Below are 17,023 nucleotides of genomic sequence, written 5' to 3'. Positions count from 1 at the left end.
TGGAAGGAATCATATACAGTTTATAGCAGCTATGTTTCTTTCACTTTTTATAGTTGGAATTATCCCACAGTTTTGCATTTTTTAAACAGTGTTTTAATATATGAAAAATATGTTGTTTTATGAGGATCATACATTTATCCTGATTTAGATCATGTTAATTTTTCATTAACTGTTGCTTTGTGTAGCTCAAACACACCCCCTGCACCGTTTATGTCTGAGTTGCCCTTCTTTTACTGCTTCCATTGCTCCCCTCTGCCCCTGTTATGTTCAACCAATGTTTATCCTAACTAGTACTAATAGGTTCCAGTCCAATCACCCCTTGAGCTCAGACACTTCCAGAACAAGAAACAGAGCTGATACTTAGAAAGAACACGAAATAAAATTAGAACTAACCACTGTGCTTGCGCACAGGAATTTGTTCTCTGCATTTAACCCAATCCGTGCCACGAAACGCACATTTACACAAACTAGTGAACACTAGGGGGCAGTGAGCACACATGCCTGGAGCGGTTGGCAGCCCTAGCCATGGCGCCCAGGAAGCAGTCAAGGTTATGTGTCAAGGTCAAGGGGATCGAACTAGCAAACTTCCGGTTACAAGCCCAGTTCCCTAACCTCCAGATTGTTATTAGTGTTGGAGAGATATGTCTCCATGAGACAGAGACCGAGTTCAAACATGCATTGCCCCCATCTTGCAACTGCAGTTTCCAGACTTTACTATTACAAAAAACCCTCATCATTCGTAATTAACAGGTTACATTAAACAACCTTCAATTTTTATGCATTCTTTTTTGTCACAATGTATTTCTTGATCATTAAATAATTAATGTTAATAAAACAAGTAAAATTAACTCATTATCACAGTAAAGCGGAGTATAAAAATATGAAAAACATGGACTTTATTTTGGGTCTTGCATGCTCAGCTTCTTTAAGGTGTGTTCACTCACTAATTTGGTCAGAGGCTTTGACCTCACCAGTTCCCGTAAGCTTCTATTTCTAAAGACGAGACTGCACTATAAAAACCACAAGTTGAAAATGCTTCAATGCCTTTTTTATAGTCCTACTTTCAATACCAGGTCTTTAAATGGTAGCTTAATGGACGTTGTGGTTGCTGAGGGTTTGCATCCTAGTTAGAAGTGTCAGACAACAAGTGAATCTTTTAGACCGGACTCAGCCTTCAGTGAATAATTAGGACTGGGGAGATGTCTCAAGCTGTATTTGTTAATCAAGTTCTGAAACCTTGTCAAAGAAAAAAAAAGAAGTGGTGCCTTTGCAATGTCCAACCCTTTGTACAGACCAGACTGGCAGATTTAATTATTAATTTATTGATTTATTGGCTGAGAATGAGTGTGCATTAGGATATGCCAAATACATTGTCATATGTTTAAATGATTCATTCATTCATTCATTCATTCATCTGGTGGTTTATTAATTATCAGTAAGAAATATCTCTTATTAGTAACTGGATTGTTTACATTCAGAAAGAGAGTTTGACAGATAATGACATGGACCTGGCATTCTGGATTTCTATTGTTTAATTTTGCAAAACAAAAGGTTTTGAGAGTGTAGCTTGACATTTCAGGAAAAGTGCTGTAGCAGTTTTAGGGCATTTTGGTGAAAATATCTTACTTCTAATATTTGGCACTGATTTAATGTCAAAATTCAAATGTGTGTGTGCGTGTGTGTGTGTGTGTGTGCGTGTGTGTGTTTGAAAGAGAGAGAGGTGTATGCGCATGTGCGTTTGTATTCTATTCTTGTAAATATTCTTTAAGAATACTGTAGAAGGTCAGTAGGTAGGACCGCCCACTCCATAACCAATCAGAAAGCGATATTTAAATTATATCAAATTTGACGTCATGCAAACTTTATATGAGGCGGCAATGGCATACCGTTTATTCAGAACGAGCGCCAGCGCTGGAGTGTGTGGGTGGTGGACAGGTGGAGGACAGGTGGAGGACATGAAGAGGACAGGAGACGGTGTGAAGCAGTGTCCTCTGTGTCTAATGGATGGATGTTGTGCGTTGGTGTGTGGGGTTGGAGGGAGGGCTAGGTGCCTTAAGGACTTAAGTAAACGGGGCTTGACTGTGTGAGCTCTCCGAGGAGAACATCTCAACACCGCTGGGCGGTAAGTTCTGTCTCGTTTTTGTTGTTTATCGTTTATGTGGGCACTACTATTTGTCCGTTTGGGTCTTTTAGCTCCAAACCAACCTGGAAATGTCTCACGGACTCTAGTTTCCTGCTTCGCTGCTGTGCAGACGCTTATCTTATCTCCTGCTCTGTCCTCTATTTTCTTAATCAGAAAAGTACAGTGTAGCTTAAATTTAATACATTTTATTTCGGTTTTACTTCAAGAAACGTGGCATTTCTCGGTCAAAATGGCACCAGCCTCATCAGCATCATTCTGTACTTTTAATTACAAATATGCTTTTCAAAAAACACTTCTAAACTTATTTGTACAACTAATATATGATTAACTTATTTTAACCCGTTTCTTCCTAATGCTGCTATGTCTGATATTACTAACAATGTCACCCAAATACTTACCGACATTCACATGGGGGGAAATCAAAATCCGAAAATAACAATCAAAACCTTTAAAGAAGAGGACTCCGCTGGGCTTTTTCACACTCTTAAAAAGCTGAAAACGCAAACATACAACAGTGGAACACTTCCAGACACAGCCTTTAAGAAGACTGAGATTAGCACAGATTGAAGTTTATCCATCATTTCAGTGTGTTCTGGGGATGGAAGTTCCACTAGGCACTAGGAAGGAGACATCTACAGACGGGTATCTGCTTATCAGCAAAACAAAACAACTTTCCAACCCATGACGCTCCTCCAGACTCCTCCAACCCACCACTTCCACCCACATCTCCTCTCATGGGCTTCTCTCATGGGATGTGTGCTGGAACTAGACTCTCTATAACCACAACTGCCAGTCCCTAGTCTCATCAAAAAAGTGGGCGATCCCCTTTCCCCACTCGCCCTGCGCATGTCAGGACACTTCGACTGCTGTCATCAAGGTAGAACAGCTGTTATCTTCTGAAACTGTAATCAGCAAAGAGCTGATGATACCATCTAAGCTTCAACCGTAAATTCCTCACTGTGGAACAGTGTGTAAACAAGTAGGAACTTGAAGAGGCTGAAATGTTCCCTGCTTCTGTTCTGATGGGAAATGATACAAACTGGGTCCAACACTGTACATCAGCCTGATTTGACAACTGTTGTCCTTCCGCATCAGTATGACTGAACTCTCCTCATTCTCAGTTTTAAAAATAGCTCTCCTCAGCAATTTACCATGTATCATTTGTATGAGTTATGTTTTATATTTTTAACTGAAACTTGTCTAGAAAACCATGACACTGCTGCTGTCCTTTAAGAATCGCCTCTCCTAGACTCCAGTTTAAAAGTGTTTTAGGTGTGACGTATACCAAATTAATTCATGAATCATTGTATGTAACCACTAATCAGTCCAGTGTGGGTCCGAAGCATACCTTGAATCTCTGAGTGCAAAGAGTGAACATACCCTTGAGAGCAGTGGCGGATGCTGGTCTTTCGAGGAGGGGAGGCTCAGTTGCGGCCTGCATCATAAAATGTGTCGGTTTATTTATACATAAATTCTACCCTCCGTTCCTTTTCAAGAAAATGATCCGTGACCCTGTCGTACCAACAAGGCGTCTTTTCCAGGGACTTGACTAGTGTCCTCTCAGTGGCCAGCAGAGCTAGGCTGCTTAAATGGCCTTGGCCCATGTGAAGTGTGTCCGCCTGTGCTGCCACGGATCTTTACACCAAAGGATCGCTGATTCGCTCATTTCGCTGTCAATCAAAAAGGGATTCAGCCTCAGACAGATCATCCAATCATCATGCAGAAGCTGAGCGTCCGGGCCAGCCGAGGCCAGCCCACTGCCCCATAGACCCCCAGAGATGCTGAGCGTCCGATGGGCGGGACAAAGCCCAGCATTTATCCAATGACTCGTCTCGTTTCGCTGCACTTCGCTGCTTTGCTATTGAACTCTGTGCTGCGCTGTTTAAATCACTGTGAAGCTGCGGGAATGATTGAGAGGAAAGCCGCGTCTTTACCAGTGATAAGAAGCTGATTCTGAACAAAAGTTGAGCGCGTTGTAGTGCATGTTTATTCAATGACATGTACACACAACAGTATATATTTGATCACTTATTTTTGGACATTTTAGAGGAAGCTGAGCTTCCCTTGCAGTCTTAGAGCAATCGCCACTGCTTGAGAGGTTAAAAAAAATATTTTACTAAAATTTTTAATTGTCATTTTATTCAACCACAAAAAAAGACCTAAAACTGAAGCATTAATTTTTTCACACTCGCCGTTTTCACACACCTTCAACTCTAAGAGATTGTTTGAATTTTGAATTACAATTATACATTACACACAAATAAATGCTTTAAAATATATACACCTAATAGATCAAACAGAAAAGGTAGAGGAACCTTATTTTAAAAAAAAATAAACCCTTATTTAAAACTATGGCAGTGTACTTAAGCTCTTGTTTGATGTTGTCTTCCACTGCTGAAGTTACTTTCTAATAATCAAGAACCCAATCAGCAAGAATGGTTAAAATACCTGGATGTTACTCCACCCCAGATAGTGGATATTGGTTTGTGACTCACCAACAAGAGCGACCTGAATAGTCCTATCATTCACCGTGGCTTCCGTCCTTTTGAGTATCAAAGTACACTCTCAGAACAAAAGGTACGGTAGAGGTACAATATTGGTCACTAATGATACACACAGTGTAAAGGTACCTTTAAATGTACAACACGTGTGTAAAGTCCAGTTGTGTTTCCTAAAGGTACATTACTTTCACTTCTTCAGAAGGATATTTGTAATCTTTCCTTTTGGAACTGTGTAAAATAAAAGAGCAGAATGTAAGTCCTGCAGGTGAAAAGGGGTCTATGAAATCAACACAATTTTAAAATCTATTATAGAATAAGGGACAATTATGTTCCCTCACAAAAACCACAGACATGTACCTCTGAGGGTACCACCACAGTGAAGGTTTTTCTAACACTGCACTGTGCTAAAAAGTTGGCCTAATATTTATAGACCACACAGATACTCAGAGTAGACTTCCTCCGGTTTCCTCCCACTGTCCAAAAACACATGTTGGTAGGTGGATTGGCGACGCAAAAGTGTCCGTGAGAGTGTGTTGCCCTGTGAAGGACTGGCGCCCCCTCCAGGGTGTATTCCCGCCTTGTGCCAAATGATTCCAGGTAGGCTCTGGACCCACCGCGACCCTGAACTGGATAAGTGCTTACAGACAATTAATGAATATTTGATTTGATGACATTTTATAAATATGTTCCTAGACTTTATCAGATCCTTGGAGGTCAAACATTTGATAGCGCCAGTATCCCAAGGATTGATTAACAGTTTAGATATGCTCTTGCACGCTCGATGCAGGGAAACTCCAGACATGATTTTACATTATTTTTGTTTATTCTGGATCTCAGAAATGTTCTAATGCTTTTATGTTTGTTTGATTAATTTTAATCATGATGATTTAGTGTTTGTTTTAATCATGATTTTATGTGCTGTCCCAGATCTGTTATCTTTGTTTTCTTATTTGTAAAGAATTTTAAATGTCTACAGTGTATACCAGTGATATCTGTTCTCTCTCTCTCGCTCCCTCGTTCTTTTTCTTTCTCTCTCTCTCTTTCTCTCTTTCTCTTTCTCTCTCTCTCTCTCTATCTTTGCAAGGCAAGGCAGTTTTATACAATCAAGAACACTGTTCTGAACCATTGATATATTAAACCAATAAATGTTATCAATACATCTCCTATATCTCTGACTTTAAAAACAAAAATTCTGAACTGAAGGGGGAAAAAAAATAATTTTTAATAATAATTTTTAAATCTGCTTTTGGTAACGTGTAAATATGAATTGCTGATGCACATGAACATGGTGTAGTCATGTTCTTCACAGAGCACCTAATCATTATTTAAAGATCAGTTTAACACCAACGTATGTCTCAGTCGTCTATCTTTACATATGTCTATTTATTTATGCTACAACATTGGCATGAGAACGGAAATATAAACTGTCAAGAAAAAGGGAACTAAATGTATTTGTTTAAAAATTACAAATGCCCTGCAGCTTCAGAAAGTCTTCAAACAACGTCAGAACACAACCACATCAAGCCACAGCACAGTTGTTGTTTCCGTAGGGGGGAACAAACAGCGGTGTCAGCAGAGACCCTCTGTTCTTATATAGAAACTGTGTCAGGCGCTAAGGCAGTCCCAATCAGGATTTTTTCTCAACTCCACTTTTTCAAACACCTGATATTTGCTCCTGACTCATTAACTGGAACTTTTTTTTAAATTTGATGCATGAAAAAAAATAAAGACAAAGTCAAACACGGAAGCTGTTAAATGAAGAGATAAGTGACAGCTAATGATATGAGACCCCATTAAAACGTAACTAGGACACAGCACGTGTTTCCTGTATTAGCTTAGCTGAGTATTCAGTCCACATTTTGTCATTCATCTTTAAAATGTATTCATCTTTCATTCATCTCCAGTAACTACTTCATCCTAATGAGGGTCGATGTGCCTCTGGAACCTACCCAGAATCACTGGTCTCAATGCAGGATACACGCTGGACAGGGCTCCAGTCCTCCACATGCTCATTGTAAATTAGCCAGTGAGCTAAAATATGGTCAATATAAACCTACAATCATCTGCGAACTGTTTCTATTTTATTATGGAAGAAATGTTTGTTTTAAGAACAAAGGATTTACTTTCAAAAGCCTAGTGCACCTTAATTATACATGAAACAATGAGACTGTAGAAGCAGTAGTGCAAATAGTGGTAGAGAGGTAGAAAAAAACACAATATTTACTATAGTTTATATACTATATTTTACAAAATATTTAAATTATATAAAAATTTTATATATATGTGTGTGTGTGTCCAAAGAAAAGCATGAATCTCTATATTTAGTTTACTACATCATATGAAAACAGCAGCTGTCCTTCACATTGTTTCATAATGAATGGACCAATACAAATGCTTCACTTTTAATAAAATCTTTTTATATTGACTTCCATTGAAAGTTAAGCAGGTCTTATTCCTTCTACAGTAAAGTTATTATTTTAGAGATATTTTTCTTTGGGATAAACGTAAATTGTTTCATTATGAAAATCACAATTTGAAAGCAGATTCCGAGTTGGCTCTGTATTCACCGCGACCCTGAACTGGATAAGCAGCAAAAAAAAAATAAAAATAAAAACACAATTTGAGAGCAATTATCCTGTTTAAATGCTACTATATTATTTACATTCAACATTTATACATTATCTTTTTAACAAGTTTTAACTAGAGATCTTTCTGTCACACTATGTTTAGCACAACGGCCTGGATGCAAGCACATTCTTTGTTTATTGGATACCAGTATGAAAGACAATGAAGCAAGATTAGGAAAATTTGAACTTTAAAACCAAACTCATTAGACGGGTTGCTGCTAGGCATTACAAAGAGTGCGGGAGTGAGGGAGGGAGTACTTTAATATTATGATTTTAACTATTTATGATTATTTATAATTGTATTATTTATAAGAGTTGCTGCCCTGCAGTGTTAGCTGAACTGGATTTGTGGTTGCGTTCTAAGAGTTCTTATAATAACACACACGATGGGTAGGTAATAGAAATGGTTGATATTTTTGATTGCTTATGCTACGTTGTTGTGCCTCTCAGCATTTTAAAAGTGGTATTATCATAATTATTTCGTCACTAGTATATATTTAAAAAATATTGATTAAAAACCCTGGCTTTAAGTGTGTGTGTGTGTGTGTGTGTGTGTGTGTGTGTCTAAATGTACAAAAATTAAACTTTTCCTGTGGGTTTTTTAAAACTATTCCTCACACTGGCATTGTACAGTATTGTAATACGCCAAAACTACTTTGGTCAAATGTTTCCTATTTCTACATAATTTGGATTTCATTTGTGGTGTAGATTTTATCTGAGATTAGCTCTAAAAAGCCTAGGGATATACCTGAATCTAAAATGAATGTGATACTTTCCCTACATCATATTATAATAAAAAAATCTGTCTTTATACTTAGGTTTTAACTATTTAAAGCAACACTAGGTAATATTTTTACATTAAAATCATTGTGAGGTTTCACTGAGCTGTAATAGGGAGAATATGGTCCCTGTCATTGCTACTCTGGGCTCTGGGCGCTGTAGAAACACTATGGAATAATAATATTAATAGCATCAATAATATTAATAATAATTATAAATATAATATGCATTTATTCGTATGTCCCTTTTAAGATATAAACATATTTATTCATCTATTTTTTTTTTAACAGGTTGAACTCCAGCTGGACTCCATGTGTTCCAAGTTGCCAGAGGATCAAACTTTGATAAAACCCCTATTTACCCTAGGTTTCCCATCACAGAAATGCAATGAGGCAACGCTGAGAAGCAGCTTCTACCTAATGGAGAATCGTTTCAAGACCACAATGCGCAAGGACAAAGATTCACCCGACACAAGACTTAAATAAAGCAGAAGACAAACTATGCCTTTACGGTTTACAAAGACTTTCACTGCTATGGCTCTGGTAAGCAGCTTTGTGCTTGTAATATTATATTCATTTCTCAACATGCCAGTTACACACAGTCGAAGAGAAGCAGTGGAAACACCCTCAGTTACCAACATTAGTCCAGCTAGAGCCCCCACTACAGCCACTACCAGCGAGAAGAGGAGCAGTACACAGCCGGTCTTCAGTACCACTGCTGTTCCTCTGGTCACCATTTCTGAGGCCTTTATAAAAAACATTCCAAAAAACAGTGCCTTCTGGAACCGGAAGTTTCACTCCTTGGTCAAAGAGCTGGCCATTACCGGAGGACACCCAGCGAGGCACACTGGGTGCAGGCCTCAAACCACGGAGTCACTCCGCATGAACATACAGGACTTCAACTCTTACCCAGAACTCTACCAGGAGTTCCTCGCAGGCATGGACTGTCGCAGTCCTCCGATTATAATAGACCAACCTGACAAGTGTGCCCCAGTTAGTGGCACAAAGCAGATCCTCCTTTTCGCTCTCAAATCCACCCCGGGACACTTTGAGAGGCGGCAGGCTGTGCGAGAAACCTGGGGAAAAGAGGAGGTCTACGGAGAAAGTTTGATCGTGAAAACGGTCTTTCTTTTAGGCCAGACGTCTGGGGACGACCCTAATCTGGATAAGCTGCTCACGTTCGAGGCTCAGGAATTTAAAGACCTGCTACTTTGGGACTTCCAAGACTCTTTTTACAATCTGACCCTTAAGGAGCATGTGTTTTTTAAGTGGGCTCTCTATCGTTGCCCCAACGTGTCCTTCATTTTCAAAGGCGATGATGATGTTTTTGCCAATACACCTGCTATATTTAATTACCTACAGTCACTCGACGCTGACAAAGCTTCCAAACTGTACACTGGCCAAATAATCTCTGATGCCAGCCCGTTGAGAGACGTCAAGATCAAATATTATGTCCCAGAATCGTTCTACGAAGGGCCATATCCATCCTATGCAGGAGGCGGTGGGTTTCTCTTCTCTGGACAACTACTTAAATCTGTCTACCTCATCTCCCAGTATATTCCCTTTTTCCCTATTGATGATGTCTATACAGGGATGTGTTTTAAGGCCCTGGGGATTGCTCCAGAGAAACATATAGGCTTCCAGACCTTCGACATTCGTGAGCAGGATAGGGAGAATGCGTGTGTGCACAAGGGCTTGCTCTTGGTGCATCGGCGGAACCCTCAGCAGACCAAGAGACTGTGGAGGAACATACACAGCCCCCTCTTAACATGCTAACAAAGACAGAAAGGTGGCCTTTAAAAAGCGTAGGCAGACTTTACCCGCATTTGTGGAGGATAGACTGAGACTAGATGCTAGTCCTGAAATGACCTGTCCCTGACTGTGGCACTCTCAGAACATCCACCGGCTGGTTTTATCCAGGGGCAGGAGTTTGTTTGTGAACATTTGTTTGTGAGCTTCTCTGTCTCTGTACAACCGTGCTGTAAAACCCCCTCAGTGCATTACAGGAATCAAGGTGCAGGAGCTGCGTTACCTGGATATGATGACTCCTCAGGGATTGCAGGGGTTTGTGCGCATTGGAGACACTCTCCGATCACTAAGCAAACTAAAGGACAGCCTTAGTTTAACAGCCGAGGCAGTTCTGTTTAAGCACTAAGTAAATTAAGTTAACATGATTTATTTTTTACATTTAATATTCAGTGAAATTAAAACAGTTAGGACAAGAGCAGACTGTTTTGCACATTTTTTAAAACTAGATTTTGGATGTCAAAATGTTAATTTAAGATTTCACTTTCACAATTGAATGCATTTTTCAGGTGATTACTGTGATTACAAAACCATTCTCTGCTATGGTCCTCAGTGAAGTGTTTCTCAGTGGTTAATTTTCTGAACGTGAACTGTGACATGTCCTTGTTGTCATACCCCCAAGGGTACGTATCCAGTATCTTTTAGTTATTTTGAGTAATATATTTTTATATATTGTAACTGTAATGGTAATTATTATTTTATAGCAAGTGTATGTTTAATCTCCAGGACTTAAACTTGCACAGTTCTGTAATAAGTTTGCTAATATTCACCTCTTCTTCTGGGGAAGAGAGTGTACTGTACCTTTAGGGAACACAACTGGACTTTAAAAGAACTGTAAATTTATAAATGTACATTTACACAGTTTGTACTTTTACTTTCAGTTTGTATTTTTTTTTTCGAGAGAGAGTGTACTGAACTATTCTCTCTCACTGTCCCTGATCCTGGTATTCGACTGTGAAATCAGTCTGAAACATTAAATAGTTAAGTCATGTGATTCACTCTTGGTGCAAGTTCAGTGAGGAACCCCTGGCTGAGGTTGGGCTGATGGATATAAATGGCTGGAGAAAACTAAGGACAAGGAGGAAGTGAGACTGTCAGAGACTCGGGACTATTTTTTTTTTTTTTTTTTTTTTTAGTGTTTAAAATTTAGTAAATTGTGAATAAATGGCCAGAAGGTCAAATCCTTCCTGACTCAACTCTCTTCCTTTGGAGGTCTAAGTTAGGACTGTTAACTGGTTAAAAAAAAAAACAGTCACACAGTTTGACTACAGACGAATGAATGAATTAGTTAATAATCCTATTGTCCCTCCTCAACCCTTTAAAACCAAATGTATCAAATATTATACACGATCTTTGGAGGTGGCTCTTTCATCATCTAATGAAAAGAAATACAGAAACAAACCTCCATTCTTTGGGGCAGTGTTCTGAGTTCTTTACTGAATTATTTCCAGGCATTTACCAAACCGATACAAAATCGTTGCTATCATCATGAAAACACAGGAGAAAATCTCCTTTTGCTAAAATGAAGCAATTCCACGTGTGATTTGTATGGTGTTACTTGTACTAAAACTAAGCATTTTTGTTCCATTTCAGATATACTGTACTGTACCTGTCAAATGCTAATTCATTATAATAAATATTCAGAAAATTCAAACGTCTTTACAGCATCATAACACATTTAGACAATTTTACTATGTATTTTTATCAAACAAACATTTATTTTTAGTTTCCCAAAAGCCTTTGAGTGCAAAATTGTTTTGGCTCCATTGTTGATATAGATTTTGTGAGACAGATTCAAAGGAAATTGATACAGAGGAGTGTGGGAGGTCTGTTGAATGACCTCATACCTCAAGCCAAGGTTCAGACAGTAACAGAAACAACTGTAGTTTCTCTAAATATGGAAACACGGTTGTGCAGATCAACACAAAGTGGCCTTTGTAGTTTAAGTGTTTTATTACCAACAGTATATTAAATGAAGATAGGTCCGAGAAAAGAAGAGTACTAATGGGTCAAGGACCTCTGGAGCGGTGTTTCTCGTCGGCTCAATGTTATGTTTTCCTGAAAAGTTCTGAAGAGCAGAAACAATCATTTGCTATTCATTGTTTAATTGAAATTAATCAAAAATAGGAAAAAAATTGTAAAGTCAAAGGAACAGTTTTAACTGATGCAGTGAATAAAATGAAAGGCCAATTAAAGAAAATATATATTGTTAAATGCCTAAATATGATGCATTCAAAATGTATACAATCCAAAATTTAAAAATTAACTACATTAGTATTTTTAGTTAAAGAGCCATATAATGTGGGTTTTAAAAAAATCTGTTTATTTGGATAATTATTTTACGTGTTAGGCTTTAAAGGGTTAAAACGGAAGCTTTTAATAATGGCTGCATTATCATGCCAGTCCAGTAGGGAGCCATAGTACCTCTTAGAGCAGGGGTCAGCAACCCGCGGCTCTTTGATCCCTCTGATGCGGCTCAGATTTTGAAAATAATTAATGAGTATTTAATTAAAATGTATTTTATTTTGGTTCGTTCATTTTCAAAATGTAATTCTATGAATATTATGGCGGTCTTTTAACATCTAAAATATTTTAATATTTAAAATATTTTTGTCGCTCTTAATACACGTCACAACTTCCAAGCGTGCGGTTCCTTGAGACAGCTGACTGCACGGCGCCAGTAAAAGGATGACGGCACACAGAGAAAGGACAGCATTTTTGTTTGCTGCCAGTGGATAATTTACGTTTGGCGTTTTATTTTCATTACTACAAGGACTCAAATAGACATTGAGTATTTTACTTAACCATCAACAAAACATATTTTTTTCGGAGTTAAAAATGTTTTGTTGCATGCAGAAAAGTTTTCATTTTTCTGCAGTCGTTCATTGATTTCATAAATGTAACACAGTATAGTTTGTTTATACATAGCACAAAGGCAAAAAAAAACCCTGTTATATGCAGTGTTGTTTCATTTAAAATTTCAAAAGGGTTTTTGGCTCCCAGTGTTTTCTTTTCTGTGTGAAATGGGTCCAAATGGCTCTTTGAGTGGTATAGGTTGCCGACCCCTGTCTTAGAGATTTCAAAACATCACGATGCATGAGAAACCAACTACATATCTCTGCAGGCCGGAGGCCAGCATGTGGGAGGGGCGTACGCAGCAAGTGGGCGGTCTATGTTTTGTGGGAAGGCGAATGTAGGAAAAGCAGCCTTTGTGATTTGAAAAAAGGTCATAGTATCTCCAACAGAACTAGGTACCCTCTACTAGTTATAGTTTAAAATATTAGGTTTCAGTGAAAACGAAATACATAGCACTCCTGATATTTTTATTATATATTTTTGGTAATCTGATTATGGGGTGAACTGCAAACTTATGAAATCCATTAGGTCTCTCATGTTTACAATCATTATTTTAATTTGAGTACAGAATTATAGGACTGTGTTATTTGTTTTGTACTCAGCACAGTATTGGATTATAATCAGTTTAAATGTGTAAACCCTTAAGTAACACTGTAGAAAATGGCCCACTATTCAAATAAATATTTAAAGCAGCTCTTTTCCATTAATGGACATGGGAGAGATGGTGCTAATAATTTGCAAATAATTATAATATTCAGCAAACCTACCATGAGCACTCAGTCATAGTGGGTGTATATGACAGTGTAGTCAGTGCATGTTACAAGGTGAACTTAATAAGATGGAAGTTCACTTGTAGTTAAGGTTTAATGAATTCCAAGATAGTGGTGCAACCTTTCAGGAAATTTGGCTCAACTTAAAACTAAGACTATAATTAGACATTCAGAGAAGTTCACTGTACTTCATTTAGTTCCTTTCCTTGGTTTTAAATGATTCTTTACAGAAGTATGTCCTTGTTTTAGAGTATTATGTATTACTCTTTGCGTTCAGATGATCACATATGCTTTGATTTGGAATCAGAACCAGGTCCTGGAACACACTACTCACAAAATTAGTTGAATCAAGTTTGTTTGAACAGGTAGAATATGATCAGAATTGGATAACACTGGCTTAGACTGTCAGAAAGCCTCCCTTTATTATTACCTGGATTGTGCATGTGAATTTGTAGAAGGGACCCCTCCAGGGTGTATTCCCACCTTGCGTCCAATGATTCCAGGTAAGCTCTGGACCCACCGCGACCCTGAACTGGATAAGCGCTTACAGATAATTATTGAATGAATGGATTTGTAGAAGGACTATCATTCATTCGTTCATTCATTGTCTGAAACTGCTTATCCAACTGATGTAATTCGAGTCATGGTGGGTCCAGTCCGGAGCCTAACCGAAATCACTGGGTGCAAGGCAGGAACACACCAGTCCCTCACAGGGCAACACATTCACTCACAGTGACTCGCCAATCCACCTACCAACTCCTTACAGACAGTCACATGGAGTGTGGCTCAAACCCCCAACCTCCAGGTCCCTGGAGCTGTGTGACTGCAACACTACCTGCTCACCACTGTGCCGCGCTCGAAGGGCTATCAATTTATTTTAATACAGTTAATTTATTCAGTTTAATTTACTTCAGAAATACACCACATGTACAAATATTTGAGGACAAAGTTGTAATGAATGTATTCTACATTAAGTTGCATCCATTACTAACACAGATGTGCACACACTGCCTCTCTAATCCCTGTAGAGAAATACTGACAATAGAACTGGATTCTCTGGAGTAGAGAAACATGAACCTAATGCCAGGTGAGGAATATATAGCACCCCAATACTGACCTGTGCTGATGAACCCATATTTACTGTCATGTCTCTTGTTAGGAAGTGAGTAGTAGCCTATATGTGAGCAAACATTATCATTCTCAGTACACGTGGTCTCAGTTAAATGGTTATTCTCTTTATTTATTGCGAGAATTGCACATATTAATCCAACCACAACAAGTCTGTAAATCACATGATGCTGAAAATGTACTCCATATAATGTACTCAATGTTTACAAGGTACAATATTAATACTGAAAACAAAACAGTTATTACATGGTCACCGACATACAGCTGTTCTACAAAATACACAATAATCTAACACAATGTCCCAAAGAACTCACTGACATTCTCTTAAACTTCCAAACAATGCTCAAACAGAGCAATCTGAGCTGCATTAGTTATGGAACTTTGTTAGAAGAAAGAAAATAACTAGGATACCTATTTTGTGCAGGGCATTTTATGCAAAGTAGGACATCACAGGTAACCAGACAGCCTAGGTTTCTAAAAGTATCAAACTATACACACTGTCTGAACTGTGGTGTATAAAGTACCCTGCAGTCTAGTTTCTGTGTCTTAAGAATTGAGGTGAGGGGCCCTACTGTTCAGTTTCCATGCCTTAAAAATTCTGCGGTGAGGGTGTAACCACAAACATCGCATTGACCCTGAGACCCTGCTCATCAACACAAGCTTTTAGAAACAGCTCCATATCAGCCCTGTTTCCAAAAACAAATAAAAAGTGTTCTTTGGCCTCTGGGTCATATCCAGAGCCTTTATGCCAACTACATATCTCAAAACCCGTGACGTGCTTGAGTTGTGCTTTAAAATGTTCTTCCGTGCTCACTTGGAGCTGTACCGCCCACTTGGAGCTGTCTCCGGGCTGCAGAGATACCCTTCTCGAAACAGGTGTTAATCCCATATCAGTCCATAGTCTATGTTTGGACCCTACACAAGTCATGTAATTACTGAATCTAGATCATTGTGCATTGTATATATGTAAAACAGCATCAATTATATTTATTCAAATGAGGGATTCTGAAATCTAGTGCTAGCTGCAGGTACGTTGTACTTCACTAGCAAAAGAGCTGGCCATTACTTTTGGAGTCTTTTCAAACTGGCAGCAAATAAAAAGTCACTTCCAGTGCTTCAAGTCTAGCAGGGACAAAACTCGCTGCAGGAAATAACTTATTTCTCTCTTTCCTTGGTACAAATACCTGAGAAGAATCTATATAAAATAAAAGTAACCTGATTGGCTGGATGTTTGTTATGTTAAAGATAGAGTCTTTTGTAGCCCGGAAGTGTTTTCTGAATTTTTTAACTCATGTCTTAGCATCTGAATTTGACCAATCAAATCTGAGCTGCTTGAAAATATATGATTATAATTTTTTTAAAGCTATTAACTGAATAATACAGCGTAAAAATGTGTTCTTGAAAAATACAGATTTCAATTCAAGAGCAACTATGTTCAGATGCAAATTTAAATGCAAAATATTCAGTGATGCAAATTTTCATTCATTATCTGTAACCGCTTATCCAAGTCAGGGTCGCGGTGGGTCCAGAGCCTACCTGGAATCATTGGGCGCAAGGCGGGAATACACCCTGGAGGGGGTGCCAGTCCTTCACAGGGCAACACAGACACACACACATTCACTCACTCACACCTACGGACACTTTCGAGTCGCCAATCCACCTACCAACGTGTGTTTTTCCGGTTTCTGTGGGAGGAAACCGGAGCACCCGGAGGAAACCCACACGCACACGGTGATGCAAATTTGAAGAATTCAATTCTGAAGCAACAAAATTCATGTGCAAATGTGCAAAAACAATTCAGCACTTCTAATTCAAAGGCTAAATATTTCAAAACCTAGTGATTTAACTCCTAATCACAAGGCTCTGTAAAAAGGGTGAATTATGGGGAAAAGTTATGGTAATTTGGTAAAACGATTAATTAACATTTTTAAAATAAGCATCTTAAATTCCTGTCTGTGTTAAAGTGCATAAATATGTTCATTTTCACAGCACAAATATAAATGGATAAAGTTATTAATATTTAATATCAGAGCTCTCCAATGGAAGACATGTATCTCCATTTTTTGTGGATTTTTAGTTAATTGGTGTAGAAATATCATGTTGAATGGACCAATAGAAATACTCCACAATTACATTAAATAAAATCTTTTTACCTTCACTTCCATTAAATGTTAAGAAGGTTTGTCCTTCTGTAAAGTTACTATTCTGGAGATATCAAATGTATTTTACTGGGCAGAAATGATACATAAACATTATATTTTGTCATGTGTCATTAAAAAAAGCAGTCTCAGTGTCTAAATATTCTTGGACTAATAATAACAAACAGGCTTAGTGTAAGAGAAACTGAACACCAGTTCACTTTGAAATCACCACTGCATTCAAACCACAACAATATATTTCTGTTTGCTGCCCA

The 17,023-nt window shown here is 38.3% G+C and overlaps 1 protein-coding gene across 1 annotated transcript; it reads left to right on the top strand.

Annotated features, from left to right (window-relative positions):
* The first annotated feature begins 1,930 nt into the window (after positions 1 to 1,930).
* b3gnt2l (UDP-GlcNAc:betaGal beta-1,3-N-acetylglucosaminyltransferase 2, like) lies at positions 1,931 to 11,469 on the top strand. The gene is made up of 2 exons (XM_066685134.1): positions 1,931 to 2,122; positions 8,342 to 11,469. The coding sequence occupies exon 2, from the start codon at positions 8,552 to 8,554 to the stop codon at positions 9,824 to 9,826; it is 1,275 nt and encodes a 424-aa protein (XP_066541231.1). The 5' UTR covers positions 1,931 to 2,122; positions 8,342 to 8,551; the 3' UTR covers positions 9,827 to 11,469.
* Positions 11,470 to 17,023: the final 5,554 nt, after the last annotated feature.

The sequence above is a fragment of the Hoplias malabaricus genome, chromosome 11 (assembly GCF_029633855.1).
Source record: "Hoplias malabaricus isolate fHopMal1 chromosome 11, fHopMal1.hap1, whole genome shotgun sequence".
NCBI lineage: Eukaryota > Metazoa > Chordata > Actinopteri > Characiformes > Erythrinidae > Hoplias > Hoplias malabaricus.
Note: the sequence above shows the minus strand (reverse complement) of the source record. Positions and strands in the feature narration are given on the sequence as shown.

What these genes read in the sequence shown, in the direction of transcription:
- b3gnt2l (XM_066685134.1), top strand. Translation starts at nt 8,552, where the DNA reads ATGCCTTTACGGTTTACAAAGACTTTCACTGCTATGGCTCTGGTAAGC.